Below are 20282 nucleotides of genomic sequence, written 5' to 3' on the forward strand. Positions count from 1 at the left end.
GGAACAAGGGAAGCTGGCAAGCTAAGAGGAAGACAAGAGGAGTTCAAAACTAGACGAGACTAGCGGGGGGCAAAGACACGGGAAACTAAATACAATAACCAACACCCATGAAACGGATGTGCTGTGGTATTTATAGGGGAAGGTGCAGGTGTAAACAATGAAAGGTGATGAGACGAGTGCAGGTGAAACGAATAAAGGGGTGATTGAGACGAGTGCAGGTGGTCATAATGTTCTGGCCATAGGAGCGTGCATGAGAGCCCGAGGGGGGAGATAGCGTACGAGCAGGAGAGCTCGAGGGAGCAAAACGAGCGTGAGAGCTCGGGGGAAGAGATAGCATACGAGCATGTGAGCTTGAGGGAGCAAAACGAGCGTGCGAGTTCGAGGGAGCAAAACGAGCGTGGAAGCTCGAGGGAGCAAAACGAGTGTGCGAGCTCGAGGGGGCAAAACGAGCGTGCGAGCTCGAGGGGGCAAAACGAGCGTGCGAGCTCGAGGGGGCGGAACGAGCGTGCGAGCTCGAGGGGGCGGAACGAGCGTGGAAGCTCGAGGGGGCGGAGCGAGGGAGCGGGGTTCGTGACAGTTATGCAGAACGGACCACAAAACGGTGCCGCGATAAGTGCAGCGAACAACCCCCTCCGCTCAACAAGTTTTTGGCCCGGTTGTCATTTAAAATCCCAGGTCGATTTATCTTTCCAGCCCTGAACACCAGCATCATATAAATAAGATTTCATGATGATCAAGCTAGTAACACCTATTAATAACTGCCTCCTGATAACCATTTCATCACTTTATTTTCTGTATAGAGCACAACAGTTACTGCAGCAGAAATGCGTGTTGTTTGCTGTGAAATTGTCGTGACACACTGCTTCGGTTCGGCTTCAGCATGCGGTGTAAAACAGGCTTAACTCTTATAAGTGTGATGGTGGACTCACAATCTCTATGGACCCCTTTCACAAACCTGTTATGACACGTTTCCGCCTTCTTTAACAACGTAAATGTAGCAAACTTTTTTATATTTCCAATTTCACAAATATTTAGTGTCAATTTATAGCATTGTACTATATATAATATGTTTTAAAGAAGTCAGTTACCACAGCTGTGGTGAGGCTTCCAACACAGCTCCTGAGGGAGTGACTGAAAAGCAAAAATGTAATTTGCTGTGGTCCCCCATTCACGTGTGAAAAGGGCCCATCAAGGCATGCTAAAGAATAATAAACGTGTTACATTATAGGGTAGTACAAAAATAAACTTCTTTAATTAGGAAGTGAGACATTAACGGCAGCACGCATCTGTTTTACGCTCAACTACTCAACTTCAGGGTGTGTTCACCCCTAAATTTGATTCCCATGAGAAACAATAAAAAACAGGAACCAACCAAAACACACATTGTGAATACATAATTGTAAATCCAATAAATAATTCAATATGACATTTTTTAAAGTTGCAAATAAAAACATAATTACTAAAACAACAATAAAAACATATATTTGTTGTCATATAGTAACCCCATAAATCCATAATTAAAATATGCAAATATGTGGCAAACCAATGAAATTCCATGTAATATACAAATAACAATTTCAATGCTACAAATCTAGCAATGGTTATCACATTTATGTATATCAAAGGAGACATATAAGCCATAAAAGTTTTTTTTTTTTTGCATTGTAGATAAACAGAACAGAACAGAAAGGAAATGCAGTCCCAAATGCACAGTGCAGCAGGGAGGGGGTGGGGGGTTGGGGGTTTGGGGTGTCCCCACCCCATCTTAATTGTCTCAACTGTCATTGGTCTTCCTCAAACCTGCAGCCAATTCAAAACCAGACGCCACTTTCTGGACTCCCCCCACAAGCCACAGATAGTGGGAAGAGTGAGAGAATTGTAAATGTGAGGGAGAGTCATTCACCCAGAGAGGAAGAGCACAGCAGAGACAGAGAGCATGCCAGCATACGCCACCAACATGAGGATCAAGTTCCCCGTTTTGGCCTTGATACTGGAAGCTGTGACCATTGTCTTGTACTCTCTCTTTGTAGTTTATGATACTGGTGATAAACATGGACATGACGAGGGTCACCATGTTGCAGGGAATGAAAGTCATCCTGAAAGCCCAATGACCCTCTACCCCAGTAAGTATCTCTCAGATCACTTCTGCTTTTTAAAAAAGTTGGCATGTCCTGTGGTGTGGCATGTAAAGGTGAAAATGAATTAATATGGACAATTAGACACCTGTATTGGAAATTGTTATTTCACTTGTAATGATAAGTTAAAAAATGTTGTTAACTTATCAGTCATGTGGCTTCAGATCTGTGATATTGCTGTGACAGTGGTAGAAGTAGAGCATATTTCTGATTTTATCACCAAAGACATAACATTGAATAAAAGGTTTAGCCTAATGGATGGTTTTGTGTTGTTATCCTTCCTGCATATTAATTAATCCACTTCAAAAACTGATCATTTTTGCAACTGAGTGTCATGGCACACATTCTTACTCATCAGAGTTCAGTGAATGTGGAGTACCTACATTCTAAACTCTCTGCTTCACAAGGTGAAAAATGGTAGGTTTCCACTTTTTAATATGTAGGAAAGAAACATTAGATTGTGTAATATCTGAGTTGTTTCTCCTAGACAGCAATGATTTTAATGGAAAGCAAATTGATTGCTAAATTATTTTCCTGCTTCTCAGATTTCCACCTGGAGGACACGATCTAGAACTCTAAACTGTTCTAAAGTTTCAGAAGGAAACTAACAATGTCACAAACTATGCTCAAATTTACAAAAGATACAAAAGTCAGAGATCTCAATATGAACAGAAATTCTTTCCCGACCAAATTATCTGAGCTATATGCTATCCAAGTTGATTAATGAAACATAACTAAGAACTCAGTTAGGTTTCCTGAGCTATGACAGAGCAACCATTGAGCAAAACAAAATTCCTTTGGGTCATTTCTGCGAAGCCTTTGGCGGCAACATGTCACTAATGTTCATTCAGCATGCAATATCCTAAATATACTCCCTTCAGAGAGAAGCTATATGCCGTGTCTCTCTTTTCTTGATAAAGAGGAGGAGGGTGATGAAGTTCAGCTTTAATGTTTTCTATATGTCAACCATCTAGAGAATGCCAGCCTTTATTTATATTATCAGAGGAGATATTCGTGTTAACAGGGATTTCCACATGCAGTGCAAATAGACTGTATGGGACAATTCAAACTTAAGTTACATTCCTTTAATTTTCTCTACATGCCATGTTGATTTGTAGAGATGGCATGCATTTGTTGTAAAAATTCACTTTTTTATGTTTAACTTCATGTTGCACACATGACTGCTGGGACATGGTTGGGACTGAACAAAAGGGTGTGGAGAGTATGAACATACAAGATAAGTGTCAATGCCACATGCAAAGTTTTGAATCAACCCTTCACAATTTGTCAGTTGACTAATTTTCTTCGGTTTCAAATTTTAAAGTACTTTGAACTTTACTGTTAAAAGAATAGGGATATGGTTAGTCATTGAATGCATTTGTATTGCACCTGATGAAAACTGTCATCTTTTTAAATTACAGTTGTTATTTGTGGTTGTCACAGTACTTCATAGAGATACTGGGCTGTTCCAGCCCCCTTTATCTTATAAACAACAATTTTCTCCAACAAACAACAGCTTAATTGTGCAGTTCAGTACAGTCTCCTGAAGTATCAACACTTTTCAATGTATTCAATCAGCTGTAGAGTGGTAAAGGAATACATTTCTGACAGTTATGAGACCAAGTGTACACATTTTCCATAATTGAAGTCTAGATCCATACTCTCATATTTATAAATGTGTGTGTGTGTGTGTGTGTGTGTGTGTGTGTGTGTGTGTGTGTGTGTGTGTGTGAATTAACTTGTGTGTGTATATATATATATATATATATATATATATATATATATATATATATATATATATATACCTACAAGTTAATTCCGGTCCTCAAATCTGATTGGACGAGAGACTTTCCATGAGTACTGATGGTCTCACACCATCAGCACTCAGACACTTCACTGTGTGTATCCCTCCGCTTGTGTTCGTGCAGTTCTAAACTAAAGTGTAAGAGCAGTGCAGATATTTTAAGACCCATCTGTCTCTTTACATTTAATATTGTGACATTACATATTTTAGCCAGCAGGTGGAGGCAAAAGACCATTTTTGTGTGTAATATGAGCCAGTTGGTGACGTAACGTGAGTCAGCGTCAGTCGGTGATTATATTCAAAAGCGCTCCGTGATCACTTGTATTACTGCTACACTACTAAAGTTAGGAAATAGCTTCTATAATAGTTAGTAGTTTTAACTAACAACTTCAGCATTAAGGCTCATCACAGCTGAGAGACACAACAGACAGATTAATTACACAAACTCATAGCGATTACCTTTTACCGGATTTTCCACATTGGAGAGGACAAAATGCCGGAGGACATTGCGTTTTTCATAGTGAAAGACTCACACCAGACTTGCACACCAGCTACCGCGAAATAGAGAGGAGTACCCCCGCTTGGACAGCTATTTTTCCATGGAGAAAATAGGATGCATTTCACCAAAATCTTGAGAAGGCTGACAATCAGACTACAGCATCATCAACAGGTGATCGCACATACTCCATCTCTCTCTCTCTCTCTCTCTCTCTCTCTCTCTCTCTCTCTCTCTCTCTCTCTCTCTATATATATATATATATATATATATATATTATCATTGTGGGGAATCCTATCCTCTAACCCTATACCTAAACCTAACCATCACAGAAACCTTTTTGCATTTTTATATTTATAAAAAAACATTGTTTAGTATGTTTACTAAGCCATTCCCCTTTGAGGACCACAAGGTAGGTTAGGGGACATTTTGTTCCCACAATGTGGTATAAACATGTGCACACATACACACACACATCCTTGTTTCTCCAAAAACATGTTAGACAGCCCAAGCCGTGATACTAGTAGTTCTGAAGTAAGGTTTTTGAGAGGCTTAAGCACATCATTTCGTATATACAAACATACACTCACTGAGAACTTTCTTAGGAACACCTGTACAACTACTTATTCATGTGAGTTTAGTGTAATGCATAAAATCATCAGATAAGGGTCAGGACCTTCATTTAATGTTCACCTCAACCATCTGGATGGGGAAAAAAATTGATCTTGGTGATTTTGACCGTGTCGTGATTGTTGGTGCCAGTTGTGCGGGTTTGAGTATTTCTGTTACTGCTGATCTCCTGGGATTTTCACACATAACAGTCTCTAGAATCTACTCTGAATGGTGCCAAAAATAAAAACATCCAGTGAGCGGCAGTTCTGCGGACAGAAACACTTTATTGATAAGAGAGGTCAACGGAGAGTGGCCAGGGCTGCGTTTTTCAATAATAATCGATCTTAGCTGTTAAGAGCGTTTTCTACAAGCAATTGTACGAATGTTCATTATTTTTTATGTGCGCTTCCCAAAACTGTATTTAACTTGAACGTGCGAGGACACAATTTAAGGGCTACTTTAGAGAGTTGCTGTCCATGTGACATTGCTGAAATGTGACCGTATAGTGCAGTTAGCCATTGTAACATAATTATATTTTTGCGTCACTTTTCAATCATTTTAGTAATTTACCTCGCTAAATGTTTTTTTATATATATTTTCTTAAATATTCGACCTAATTATTGCATATTTACATATTGTTTTTACAATAATTTTGTGCAGAATGATCTTTTTCTTTTATACAATCTGCTTCCATAATCATGTGTGCATTAGTAATATTTCATTTTCACAAATTCCTCTCGATATAAAAACAGTGGAGGCCTTGTGTATGATCCTGCTAATTACAAGCATTCATTGAATATTACGACGTTCACCATTATTGCAAAGAGCAAAATTAGATGTTTGGAAGTAGCGCTTTAGGGACATTCACCAATAAAGCAGAGGTCTACTTTTACTCCCAACAGTGATAACGGTGACAGCAATGCAGCATGTGCGGTGCTACACAACTTGTAGTGCTTGCGAGAGAGCCTTTGGTGTCAGACAGGAAGAGAAGACGAGGATAAAAACATATAAAGTTAATGACTTTTTTCCTTTCTCTCTAATATTAATTTATACAGATGTCTGCATCAATATTGCCAACACTTTCTTGTTACTAACTAGTCCAACTAGTCCACACAAATAACTGTATTTATTTCCTTATTAATCTGTTCATCTATTTAGAATATCTATTTTGTGCATTTCATTTAATATTAATATTAAAATTGTCTGTTAAAAAAAAAATCATGATATTATAGTCTCAGCATAAAGTGTAGCTATTGGTATTTAAATTATATGAAGTGAAATTTCACAATTGAACTGCAGGTGTCTGCAAAAGTCTATGTGCTTATGATGCTCTTAGCACTGTATGATTAATCCAGAGCACTCAGAAATCTACAAGCATTTTCAAGTACTACTTAAGCTATGCTTTTGGGAAATGGGCCGCAAAACTAAGATGAACTGTAAGATTAATTCCACGGTCTAATAAGCTTCCGATGCTTTTGGGAAACAAAGCCCAGACTGGTTCGAGCTGACAGAAGGGCTACGGTAACTCAGCTAACCACTCTGTACCACTCTTGTAGTGAGCAGAATAGCTTCTGAGATTGCACAATCTTGAGTCGGATGGGCTACAACTGGAGAGGGCAACGTCAGGCACTTTCTTAGGATCATAGTGTTGATAATAATGTTATCAGTGAGTGTATACCTATAGATATCCCAAATAGAAGAATTAAAAGAAGTCGTATTAAAAGTCATATTAATTAACTGTGGACTTTTATGTAGTTGACCACACTTAATACTATAATACATAATATGTACTTAACTAAAACCATTTTAATGCACAGGGTGCGTGAAGTAATTACTTGCCTCTCTTCAAAATGCAGAGTGAGAACCAAATTTCTAAAGCATAAACATTCTTTGCCACCCAATGAACTTGATGACCTCTTAAAAAAACAATGAAAATAAAAAGCAAATGTGTCTATAGTCTGGGAAAATATAGTCCATCTGTCACTTTGGGTTGGGGGTCATACAGGCAAAGCATTCCAGTAATGAGCGAGAAAGACTTCAATGAAATGAAAATAAGGGGTATTTACATCTTGGCAAAAGAGAAAACACACATTGTTAAGTTGTGTCTACATGCACTAAATTAGTCCTGACAGAATGTAATTAAGTCGTCGTACATTTGCAGAGAGAAAAAGCATTCCACCCATTAGGAAAATAGGACCTTTGAGATTTTATCAGCAAATTTGTTGCACATGAAGGATACAAAAATTTCACTGGGCACATTATTCTGTTTGTTGTAAGAGCCAATAGTTGGGAGAAATGGATTGTGCAACTTTACTCAGCCGTCAAGGTTATCTTTTTTCCACTTCCAAAATTTACTGACATGAAATAACCAGTGAAAAGTCCTCTACCTTGCTGATTAAAACACTGCTTATATGTGCATGTAATAAAGATCAATAGAGAGATCAAAGGAAATTCTTTGAAGGGCTGATAAAGGCTGATAGCCTTGGTCATTTAACTTAATGAAATGCTCATTTAAATGTTTTTGGGTGTTTAACGGGTCTGCTTAAAATGTAACCTGATCTCATGAAATAAAAGGTAAATTGTCCACTATTGGTTAACATAAACGTAACCGATAGTGTCATAAAAAGCAAATGCATTAATAAAAAACAGATGAGGTTTAGTTTATTGCTCTATGAAGTTTTAAATCAACAAAACCTACTCCCCACCCTAAACCTAACCGATAGTGTTGTAAAATGCAAATGTGAAAAGAAAAACGCAATTGCTAAAGCAACCACGTCATTTTGTGTTGCTTCTATGACACTTTTGACTCATGTGTCCACTTGCATGCTCTTCAAGACCCATGCTCTATCATTGCAAACGTTATCAGCTTATAAGTCACACCCTATCCAGTTTACCTGACCAATCACTGGGCACCGCCATTATGACTCACCATTGCCACTGGAGTGTTTTCTGATTCCAGTCTCCATAAGAAGCAGTGTAAAAAGGAAACGAGCAATCCAGGTGAAAAAATAAATAAACATTTATTGTTTGTTGGAGACAAAATCAGTTCAGGCTCAACTTTTGCAGTTGTTGGATATCATTACAAATGGAAGTAGTTAATGATATCAATGTAACTAACGTCTGGCAATCGCTTCTCGCCAGACACCCACTTCTTCAACTTTGACGGGTGAGGCACTGTAAAAAGTCGGTCATCAGGAATCTGTATCAATACTGTCAAGATCCCTTTTTTTTGTGCAATATTAATTAAATTAATAAGCAAAACATAACATTATTTGCTAAGAACACAGATATGAATTTAAACACTAAAGACTGGATAACGAAAACAGGTTTCTAGTATGAATCAGATGACACTTCCAAGTTCAGGTAAAAAGGTGGAAAGTAAACTTACGCAAGCTGTACAACGAGCCACATAAAAATTCTTTTGGAAAAATATAGGTATAGTAATATGTTTCTGTGAGACCAGTTTGGCTTTTTTGCTTAACAGCTATCATGATGCAGAAGTAACACAATGATTCCACAGGAAGTATGAAGGGCGGGAACGGCTTTGACAGTACATATGACTCTATCAAAATTTGAAGAGACAAATTTTAGGGACCTTTTTTGGAGGGAAACTTCAATTAATAACCAGAAAAAAAGTCATTTGCAAGTCGCTTTGGAAAAAAGCATCTGCTACATGACAAATGTAAAATTTGTTGTATTGTGCAATTAAAGATCGCATTCTTTTGTTTGTTTTAGATGTCTTGCACAACAAGATAAGGACGAAATTTGGTGATATTTATCTAAAGTTTTCCTGTTTAGTCTGTCCAGTAGTTTCATCGTACAATAGTTACTTGTGCATGGTCTGCGCCAAACATGGAGTATGTTATAAAATGAGGATATGATCATTTATAAAGATAGCCAGCAATACAAATATAAAAAAGAACATTTAGTTCAGTGAGTCTTTACTTATCAAAGCGCTTCAGCACTAAGTTTGGTCGGTAGTACATACAGAGGTCATCTGTTATCTTGATGAGCTTACCAGATGTCATACCATAAGTACTATGATTGATGTCTATTTGGGTGTGTCCACTGGCAAGTTTAGATTTTGTGTGGAGACCCAGAGGCTTACTGAATGGGTGGAGGGTTTTAGAAGCATTCCAAGGAAGCCTGAAGTAATGTCTGTTCAATGTGTGGTGCCACACATTGTGGAGGTCCATGCTCCATAGTTCCACTTGTCTCTCCTGGGACTGAGAATGAGACGCTTTTTAAACTTCCTGACAATCGTTAATGCGTCTGATTATTATCAGCAAGCACAATGATAGAGTTTGTATCCTGTGGTCTGAAAATGGGCCTTTCTGATAAATCAGGTGTTCTGGAACGTATCCTATCTCTCTGTCCAGCGAAGTTGACTGCACGGCTTCCTGAGTTGGACAATCTTATATGTAATTTCCTCTCTGCAGGAAAGATGGGCAGAGGCCAGCAGGCAATCAGAATGCATATTCACTTATTGTGAATAATACTGGAATGGTTGTTTAACTTTTGAACTCTTAACATTTCCTTGCTTCTGCCATTTATCCATTATCTAATTTACTCATATATGGGAAACCAACATACTATAGGAGCATAGAAAAGTCTGATCCTAAATTAAGCTTATTTTAACACTCATTAAAGTCATGTGATGTGAATAAAATTACAACCATGTCAATAAGGGTAGCTAGAGGTGCCTTCCTAACTTTGAAGTAATTTGAAGACTAATAGTAGAGCACACTAGACAGTAAAAGAATGAACATGCTAAATTAATTTTTCCGGCACTTTTGCAGGAACTACTCTTGAACAGACCTCTTGTGTGCTGAACAGAAATGTGTTAGTGTATAAATACACTTACTTGGTGTGCAATTATTCCTCAAGAATTTTCCTATTTTACAGCTTAACGTGTTAAGCATCGTATGTAAAAAGCCATACTGTAGCTTAATATTTACCTGCTCTTTATCTATGTCTTCAGTGTTTCAGGATGTACACGTGATGATCTTCATTGGCTTTGGTTTCTTGATGACTTTCCTGAAGAGATATGGCTTCAGCAGTGTTGGCATCAACCTCGTGTTGGCTGCCTTTGGCTTACAGTGGGGTCTTCTCCTCCAGAACGTCTGGGAAATGCATGGTGGCAAAATAAGAGTGTCCATTGATCGGTAAATGCACATTTACATTGTGTTTAATGGGGTGGCTCAGAGTGAACTGACCAATTATCACTTATTTCTTAATGCAACAGTTAAATTCACAGAGCATCCAATCCATTTGCTCCGTTCAATTGATAAAATTTTAATTTAAATTAAAAAATCAGTCCTATAATTCCTTCTCTGCAGGATGATTAATGCTGACTTTAGCACAGCAACAGTTCTGATCTCTTTTGGGGCAGTTCTGGGAAAAACCAGCCCTGTCCAGCTTCTCATCATGACCCTGTTGGAGATCACCATCTTCTGCATTAATGAGCACTTGGTTGTGGAAGTCATTAAGGTTTGTAAATGTTTCTACTGTATTTAATTTTACAGAAACTAAAGTGTTATTAACAGTTGCATAATATATGTAGGGACAGACCTTCACAAATCTACAAGTATTCTATCTGATTTGTTACCAAACTAAGATAATTGTGTTACAAAAAGAAGCTGGACCGAAGATGAAAGAAAAGCAGTTTAGGCAATTTTCTATCTCCTTAGGATAAACTTCATAAACACACCCTGTAACACACAGTGTCCTAAAAACACTCTTCCTCTTGAGGAAGAAACAGGGCATGTATTACCTAGGTTTAAATGAAAGCAATGCATAAACAGAAACAAAAAGATTCTTAAATAAAAATATATTGATTATTTTTATGTTATTACAAACTCTTAAGTGTGGAACGTACAGATCTGATGTTAAAAAGTGTCCCGAGTCTCTCAAGGGAATACCCCATAAGTAAGACTACTGCAGTTGAACATTAACTTTTACCAAACTTTTTTTACAGGCTTCTGATGTTGGTGCCTCCATGACCATCCATGCTTTTGGGGCTTACTTTGGATTAGCTGTCGCTCGTGTTCTTTATCGCCCTGGTCTTCAGAATGGCCATGAAAATGATGGATCAGTCTACCACTCTGACTTGTTTGCAATGATCGGTATGTCTAACAGAATTTTTCTCCCCTTTTCTCCCCAATTTGGTATGCCCAATTCCCAATGCGTCCTTGTGGTGTATTGACTCACCTCAATCCTAGTGGTGGAGAACAAATTTCAGTTGCCTCCGCATCTGAGACTGTCAATCCACGCATCTTATCATGTGGTTTGTTGAGCACATTACCGCAGAGACCTAGCACGTGCATCCACGCACAACTCACCACACGCCCCACTGAGAGCGAGAACCACATTATTGTGACCACGAAGAGGTTAACCCAACGTGACTCTACCCACCCTAGCAACCAGGCCAATTGGTTGCTTAGGAAGCCTGAGTCACTCAACACGCCCTGGATTTGAACTTGCAACTCTAGGTGTGGTAGTCAGCATCTTTACTTGCTGAGCTACCCAGACCCCTAATTGTGCCTTATTCAAAATCATGTTTCCAGGGTCATTGTGCATTTGTAAACAATAATTTCAGTAAATTATTTATATAATGTAGAGTATAGACATACGGTCTGTTCGATAGACCAATCCAATTGTTTACAAGCATGGTCACACATGCTCAGTAAGTGATGGCAGAAAGCTGGCAAATTGTTGTTAGATTTTACAGATTAGACAGCTAGCACTAGCTAGCTCCTCTAAATATTGCTGAAAGATAATATAAAATAAAATAGCCTTCAGGTTCAAAGCTAAGTTTGGGTACACTATTGCTAGTAACTAGCAGCTTAAGTAGCTAGCTTAGTTAAAATTGTCGATTAAATGAAAGTACAAAAAAAGCAGTCATATATACAGAAATATTCTTGGCTATACTATTATAATGATATGAGTTAATATATACCTGTAATAAAATGCTCGCTGCAAAGCAGTGAGTTGAGTATGATAAAAGTGAAGCCAATGCAATTTTGACAACCAACAGTGCAGCACAACATTTCATTTAGCTAAACCAGACAATTTAAAGGTAGCAGCTAACTATTTGTGGACTGTTGGTTCGGCTAAATGCAGGTATGGTTTATTGTTTAAGCCGGTCTCTTTGCCACCACTTCCGACTGTGACGTAGGCCAACTCATTGGTCTATATGTTGTCCTCTTGTGTGATGAACACATGGCCGACAAAACATTGAAAATGCATCTTACCAAAGACAGTCCAGTAGAGAGAAAACATTTAAAAATATGGGACCTTAATTAAATACAACCTATTAAATGGACTGTACAAGTCTCTATTACAGCCTAGTGTTCATTCTTGTGAAATCAAATATGGTTCCTACCCTGATGAAGTCATTGGAGTCAAGGATATGATGCTAGGGGATTTAAAAAAAACAATTCGCTTTACATCAGAGCCCTCTTGATTTAGGACTGGACCCTTCACATTAATATTTATGTGCATGAGAGTATCAAGACTTATAAATGTCTATAAATGTACCTAGACATGTAATCAAAGAGCATTCTATCTGCATAGGTACTCATACACATTCACCTTTCCACTTTTTCTGCGTATGTAGGCACAGTCTTCCTGTGGATGTTCTGGCCCAGTTTTAATTCTGCCATTGCTGAACCTGGTGATGCTCAGCTAACAGCTGTTATCAACACATATTTCTCTCTGGCTGCCTGTGCTCTCGCTGCCTATGCCACCTCCAGCCTGGTGGAGAAAAAGGGAAAACTTGACATGGTGAGCCAAACCTGTCTTTCTGTATTTTACCACATCTGATGTTTAAGCAGTCCATGTACCATATGACAGCCTATATCGTGTTTCATTGCACAGGTCCACATTCAGAATGCCACGCTGGCTGGAGGTGTTGCCGTGGGTACCTGCGCTGACATGAACATCCAACCATTTGGAGCAATGCTGATCGGAGTTGTTGCAGGCATTATTTCCACCCTTGGCTTCAAGTTCCTCACTGTATGAGTTTGAAACCAGGATGTTACATATACTGTATACAATAAAATATCCAGGAGTCAAATAGATATAAATCCATTATTTCTATATGGTTTCCACAGCCCATCCTGGCCTCTAATCTTGGAATCCAAGACACATGTGGTGTGCACAACCTACACGGCATGCCGGGCATCCTAGGTGGCCTTGCTGGCATTGTGGCAGCAGCACTTCAAAGGAAGGAAGGGTATACAGCAGTCCACAGTCCTTTATATTATTTTTGGGTTTTTTGTTTGCTTGTTTGTTTTGTTAATACGACAGCAATTATTGACAATCAGTGATTTTATTTCGATTTCCATTTATTTCAGTGTTTCGGCAGCTACTCAGGCAGGTGGTTTGGCATCATCTCTTGGGTTTGCTTTGGTGGGCGGATTGTTCACAGGTGGGTACTTACACCACCACAACCACAAAATTTGCAAGACATTTTCGATGTTAAAATGAGTGCTTGACACTGCCAAGTTACAAACACAACTCTAAGACACAGCAAAAAATGTCATACCACTTCCAGGTCTGATTATGAAGATTCCATTTTGGGGACAGCCACCTGACCAAAACTGCTTTGATGACTCAATCTACTGGGAGGTAAGTGAAAAGAGTGCTAAATAAACATTTTTTAATTTTCATAAAAAAAATCCTGTTTGCTAAAAGGTAATTGTGGGTGTGTTTGGCATGCAGGTACCTGAGGAAGAGAAGGAGACTGAAGAGCATTTGGCTCATGGCAATTATTCCAAGAACAAAGCAGAGGTTTAAAATGCTCCTCTCTAAACCAACTCACTTCCTAAATGAAGAGACCTCATCCAATAAACACCTCAGGGCTTTTCAACCATTAGCATCTACACCACTTACTGAAACCTTCCAAACAGTGAATCCACAGTATATGAGGAGATGTCATGCATTACATGAAATCTCCTTTGTTTGTTTGTTTGTTTGATTGTCTGTTTGTTTGTTTGTTTGTTTATGAATACATGTAGCTGGAATTTAAAAATGCACATGATACATGTAACTCATTATTACACTAATAAGTGGTATCTGAAACATTCTCAAATTAGTAAGTATATAACTAAGTATATAAGTATATTACCAAAAGTTACACAGTTCGCCAACTGCCAACAATGAGAGCAATTAATTATAAGAAAAATAATGGAAATGGCACAATTAAAAAGCTATTGTCGTCATCTGATAACTGACTGACAAGAGCTGATTGAGCAAATCCGACACTGTGGAGCTAATAAACATAGTGTTGTCAGGACGATCAAAGTTGCTCAGTGTAATGGGCAAAAATATGAGCCAATCTGAGACTTCTTGCTTAAATGTCTATCCAAGTAGTTCAATGTGGTTTTTGTCATCAGTAGAGATGTATCTTCACCAATCCTCATAAGCTTTTATAGCGTAAGAATGTTTTTGCAAATCATGCATATTAGTATATGTATACACAAAGAGAGAGACCCTTCGACATTAAAAACTTTCTTCCAGCAATTATAGTTAGCAATTACTGTTATCAATAAAAATCCTTTATGTATTGATGAATGAAGTATTTTAAACAATTGTATCCTGAAAACTAACCTCAACTTTTATATTTTCGCACAATTTCTAATACTTTAATATTAGCAAATGCATTACAAATTGTGACACTTCTTGTTTATAAGGAATATTGTAAAAAATTATGTAACACAAGAGCCTAATTATAAATCTCATCTAGTAGTAGGAATAAGCAGACGTGATCGGGTAGTCACTGCTTGAATATCATGTTATTTTAATGAAGAAAACATTCAATGTATAACATTATGGAGAGTTGTCTTACTGCAAGCTGACTACCTGATTTAAATTTTGTGTCATTGAATGTTTGTGTTCCCATATGCTTCACTCCCCAACTTGGCATCTCTTAATTGTTTTAGAAAGGTCTGTGAACTTAATAAACTTTTACATTCATAAATTTGGCTTCAATTTAATCTGAATTTATTTTTGTCTCCAGTATCAATGTCCACATTAATCTGGATACATTTGAAAATGTCCTTTTCATTTTTGAAACGCTCTGAATCGACACTGCTGTTTTCAAGCATTTACCAAAAGTTTCTTATCCACACTGAAATGTAGGAAAACTCTTAAATCCCATTACTGCGCATGCAAAAAATCTCCGTTCCACGTATGGTCTGAAACGCAGTTGTCCTTGTGTTCTGTCGCCGAACAGCAAATCAGTAAACTTCTAAATTTTATTGTCAATAATCCTCATTTTAGAGTATGAATATCGCGGTGTCGTGCCGCGTCTGGTGTGGAAAGGTAGATAGCTGATTAGCGTCTGGTTAGGATGAGGTGTTAGGTTGTTCCGTTCATTTTACATTAATTATACTATGTGAAAGTTCATTAAGTATCTTCATAACATTTTACATGTTTTTTACTAAACAGCTGAACTGCATTTCTGAATTTACTGTAAAGTAGGCATTCATTCTAATACAGAGTAGGCTCAAATGTAATTTCTGACTAGGCAAATCTCATTTCAACATGGATGCTGGTTACTTTTCTCAGTGGTGACTGTACAAAATTACCTGTTTAATTGAATAATATCACAGTCATTTTTAGGCAGATTCGGGTAGGCCTATGAATGAGATGTAAATGTTTTCTGTTTAATGTCATTGTATAAGATTAGTCCTCACAGAAATTACTAGAACACACAAACCTAATGATTAGAAGGGGGTGTCCACATACTTTTAGCCATACAGTGTGTGTGGTTCCAATCATTCAGACTTTTTCTGTCATCTAGCGCCCCCTTTAGGAAAAGCTATGTTTTGCTGAGGCTGTATGGCAAGCTGCATTACTGTACATACAGTATATGCATGTGTGAGTTTCTGCAGAAATATTGACGTGGCCCCCCACTATCCATATCCTATACCCCTATGTCACGTAACTACTAGGAATTTCTTACAAAATAAAAAATAGACAACATAATAAAAAGTGCATAAACTTTATATTATGCATCAGTAAAATCAAAACACAAATGTAAATTACCTAAAACAAATAAATATGAATTCAAATAAAGAATATATTGATTTAAAAAAAAATAACATATATATATATATATATATATATATATATATATATATATATATATATATATATATATATATATATATATCACATTTAAACATAAATCTAAAAATAAAGTCTTTCTTGAACAGTGAAAATTACTCTGATAAGTACTTCCAAATTTTTCAACAGAAATGTTATAATAAAAGCTTTGCCATTTTTATTTTGCCTTTTCTTATTTATTTATTATTATTAATTTCAACCCTTGTCCACAGTGGTGGATCTATGAGGGTGGAAAGGGGTGGCAGCTGCCACCCTAAGAAAAAGCATTGCCACCCCAGCATTTGGTATCCCAAAGTATAAAATATACATTTCAGTATATTAGAGTTGATGCTGACATTATGTAAGAGCAGAGGTGAAAAGAGTACTGAAAAATAATACTCAAGTAAAAGTACTGTTACTTCTTAAAGGTGGGGTATGTGATTTTCTTTTTTGACCATTTTTTCAAAATAACTTGAAATCCTATTTCTAACCCACTTACTGGCTGTAAATTAGAAGCACTGAAATGAAAATTAAGCAATTTAATCATCTGTGGAACGGGCAGGACTCGAAAAACTCCAGCCAATCATTTTCAAGACCATCTAGAATCATTGGACGGAAAATGTGTCAATCAAACGGTCGTACCATGCCCCCCTCCCCCCACCACCCTGGCGCGCGTGTCCCGTTCGTGCGCATACTCAAAGCTCGTGACCCAGTAACAGGAAGCGATTGTATTTATTTATGTATGGAGAATAGAGCTTTTATAGTGCTAGTGGGGTTGTTCCACATTTCTATGAATCCTGTTTTGAATAGAAGACCGCTGTACAGACGCCAGGGCTGGCTATGTTCTTTTATTTTTACAGTTATGAGAAAATCAGCTCTACACCTTTCAAGAGTGGTATGCGAACCCCTCCTCCTGCTGTGTCAACAATTTGCTCTGAAAAATTGTCTGACAGGTGAATGCACTGTTTGACTAGTGAGTCTAGAACACTGCTAGAACACTGCGCGTCCATGTTTTTCGAATGGGTGGAGTCAGGGCCAGCGTTGGAGGAGAGAAGGTAGGACCTTAGAGTTGTGTATTTTCAAAATCTGCCGGCCGTTTTGCAAATCACATACCCCACCTTTAAAATATGTAGTGTGAGTAGAGTAAAAGTAGCTGTCCTAAAAACGACTCAAGTAAGAGTATAAGAGTAGCTCATTTAAAAGTACTCATGAGTAGTGAGTGTTGAGTACCGAGTTGTGAAATGTATGCCCCTTTATAATAAAAACTGAAATATTCTTCTAAAAACCTTCATTTGTGATCTTCAAGAAAGAAAGTCATAGACAGATGGCATGAGGGTGAGTAAATGATGAGAAAATTTTGATTTAGTTCTTGTATCTTTTAAGACAAGAAATAGTTGTGTTATGATTCACAATTTTCTGAAGTTTGTGACTGGTGGAATATTCTGCTGAAGTATTGCTCTGCAAATGTTGATACTTTTCTAGCTTTATAAAGACGAAGCATAATTATAAATAATTTTATCATCTCTACTTTCCTGGTAATTTATTATACAAATTAACACACTCTCTACATCAGGGGTCGGTATTATAAAAAAAATCTTCACAGTTTTATTCTATTACATTAATACTTTTAAAGCTACTCAAGTTATTCGGGTAAAAGTAGTGAGTGGTTTTCTCGTTTCCTTGTTAATGTTTTTTGTGTAATAGCCTTTATATGACATATCCTAAACATTGCTCTATTCGGTTACATGTACACTTCAAGTCCAACATTCTGATATAAATACACTTTTTGTCCCACTGTTTAAATTCACTTTAGACAGAAATGACTGTGTTTATATTAAATCCTCATCAAGACGGGCATTGGCGGATTAATAAAGTGTATTTGAACCAAGTGTGCCGCACAAGCCCTCAAAAGTGAAGCCAAAACGTCTCGATTACGTCTTCACTAGACCAACAATTAAATTACACTTCACATATCTTTTTTCCAAAGATAGTTTCTGTCATTTACTGTAGTTTCTATCACGTTGATGTAATTTCAAGTGTTTGTTTTCAAAATAAGTTTGTTTTTAGTTAGTTATTTGATGCTATAAAAACGGTGCTGTAACATCATGATTGACAGCTGTGATTGACAGGTTCTCTGAGCGAAGTAGTCACTGAAGCACCAACTGACTTTTTTTCGGGATCTTCGGAGGACTGAGGAGATTGGAGCTTTAAATGTAATATCTAAATTTCTATAATTAATTATTTCAATTATTTTTTGCGATTGATTCAGCGAGAATGAGGGCGGGGCCTTGATTTTGCGGCTTTACTTCCTGCTCAGTACTGTGCAGTTCTGGTCCCGAAATCGCAACTGCGCAGACTCAAGTCCCAAGATGTCTGCGCCATATCGGGACACTGGCGGCTTCAGTTCTCACCAATGGAAAAGAGCGAAGGGGCATCGTCCATCTTTTTTTACAGTCTATGATTTGAACATTTAGGCTCATTCCAGCATTAGCGCAAAAACATTAGCCGCTTGTCAATCGAAAAGCACAAGCTACAGACAAATTAAAAAGTCAATCTTTTCTTTTTTATCTAGATCAGCCAACCAGTGGTTGTCTTGCTATCGTGATTGATGTAATGAACACCCCTGGTCTAGATGTAAAACATTGGCTAAATATAGAAAAGTATTCAAAAGTTAATCATCGATATCGAGGACATCTCTTCTTCTTTCTTTTTTTTCCCAATAAACATCTAGATCATTTTATTGCACAGCCCTATTGATGACATTGCCTTAATCTCTCACAGCAGCACCAATAATCTCAGAAATAGATATTTAAATTACAGGCTACATTATAGACACACAGAATCTAGTAAGCAGAAATATGAAATTTACCTTTATTTTTCTTCAAATTAGAGACAGGATTAATGCTGATATCGGGCTTGAGCAAGTTAAACTCACTTGACACAGTCAGGCATTTGGCCTTTTTCACTTTGAAAAGCCCTTTCAGGTGCGGCCGTGATGTTCAGGTGTTGAAAATATGTTTGAGGCATCCTCCACATCCATAACAGATCTACAGCTGCTGTTCAAGCGATTTGATGGGAGTCACGAAACTCTCCCTAACCAATCATGTTGATATATAAAACAAAATCAGGACAGGGAAGTAGCGAACACAGACTGTGGGAAAATAGCTCATTAAAAGTACAGTTACAGCACTTAAAATACACTCAAGTAAACCCTTCAGGGCTCAGATGGTTAATTTTCAAGTCTTCTTCCCCCACAATTTAATTCAGATAAAGTGTGATGTATGCATATAATATGTCCGGTGAGGGCATTGCATATATATGTTGAGAGCACCCGTCAGTTGGATCAGCTCTTTTTTTTTTTTTTGCGTGGAGGACACATTCAAATAAAGGCTCTCTTGCTGGATCGCAGTGTGTGAATTGCACTGTTGGTGTCAAAGCACATTCAACCAGAGGCATGGCCTCTTCATGGACATGGACAAATGGTATGTCCTTACAGGACAAATGTTTGGCAGCAGGGTGGTCCTCACAAAACACATTCACATGGTTTTATAACCTGGATGTGATGTCAGTCTCATCACAAGTCCTACTTACTTTCAAGCGGGTGATCCCAAGCCTTTATTACAGGTGGGCTACCAACTATATCAACACAGCAATCTAACTCTATGCTGTTGAACTGCGTCTTTTAAAGTCATAAGCTTTCCCATAAGAAACAAAACCTACTTTCCAATCCTTGTTGTGAGAGGGTTAATATCCAATCCATACTGTGTATATCTATATGTTATAATAGATCCCAGACAACATTAGTTTCCATCTGGCATCCGCCACATGGAACTATTCATATGCACTTTTAAATGACTTATAAATCATCGGCCTGTGACTCCTTATGAATATATCTATTTAGAGTTATAACTCTGGGAGTGTAATGTCATGTAGTGCGGAGTGATGGGATATAATTGCCCATAGTGCTTACAGCAATGTCGAGTGAAATGAATCAAAAGGGAACGTCCCTGGTTACACATGAAACCTCAATTCCTTCAGATGAAGGGAGTGAGACATTGTGAAAGCTGGCCGCATTTCTACTTCAGAGTGACTCGCTGTTATTTCTCAGTCAAACAAATTCTAA

General features: G+C 37.7%; 1 protein-coding gene across 1 annotated transcript; it reads left to right on the plus strand.

Moving 5' to 3' along the window:
- The first annotated feature begins 1854 nt into the window (after nt 1–1854).
- On the plus strand, nt 1855–15029 carry LOC127622239 (ammonium transporter Rh type A-like). Its single transcript, XM_052096270.1, has 10 exons — nt 1855–2123; nt 10029–10212; nt 10387–10537; nt 11025–11172; nt 12666–12832; nt 12926–13063; nt 13162–13283; nt 13405–13478; nt 13605–13678; nt 13772–15029. The coding sequence occupies exons 1-10, from the start codon at nt 1937–1939 to the stop codon at nt 13844–13846; spliced, it is 1320 nt and encodes a 439-aa protein (XP_051952230.1). The 5' UTR covers nt 1855–1936; the 3' UTR covers nt 13847–15029.
- Nucleotides 15030–20282: the final 5253 nt, after the last annotated feature.

Source organism: Xyrauchen texanus, chromosome 28 (assembly GCF_025860055.1).
Source record: "Xyrauchen texanus isolate HMW12.3.18 chromosome 28, RBS_HiC_50CHRs, whole genome shotgun sequence".
Taxonomy (NCBI): Eukaryota; Metazoa; Chordata; class Actinopteri; order Cypriniformes; family Catostomidae; genus Xyrauchen; species Xyrauchen texanus.

Bases quoted from the DNA above. Each gene is read 5' to 3' on its own strand.
- LOC127622239 (XM_052096270.1), top strand. From the start codon at position 1,937: ATGCCAGCATACGCCACCAACATGAGGATCAAGTTCCCCGTTTTGGCC. The intron at 13,064-13,161 runs GTATGAGTTTGA...TGGTTTCCACAG, and splicing joins TTGGCTTCAAGTTCCTCACT to CCCATCCTGGCCTCTAATCT. The intron at 13,679-13,771 runs GTAAGTGAAAAG...TTTGGCATGCAG, and splicing joins ATGACTCAATCTACTGGGAG to GTACCTGAGGAAGAGAAGGA.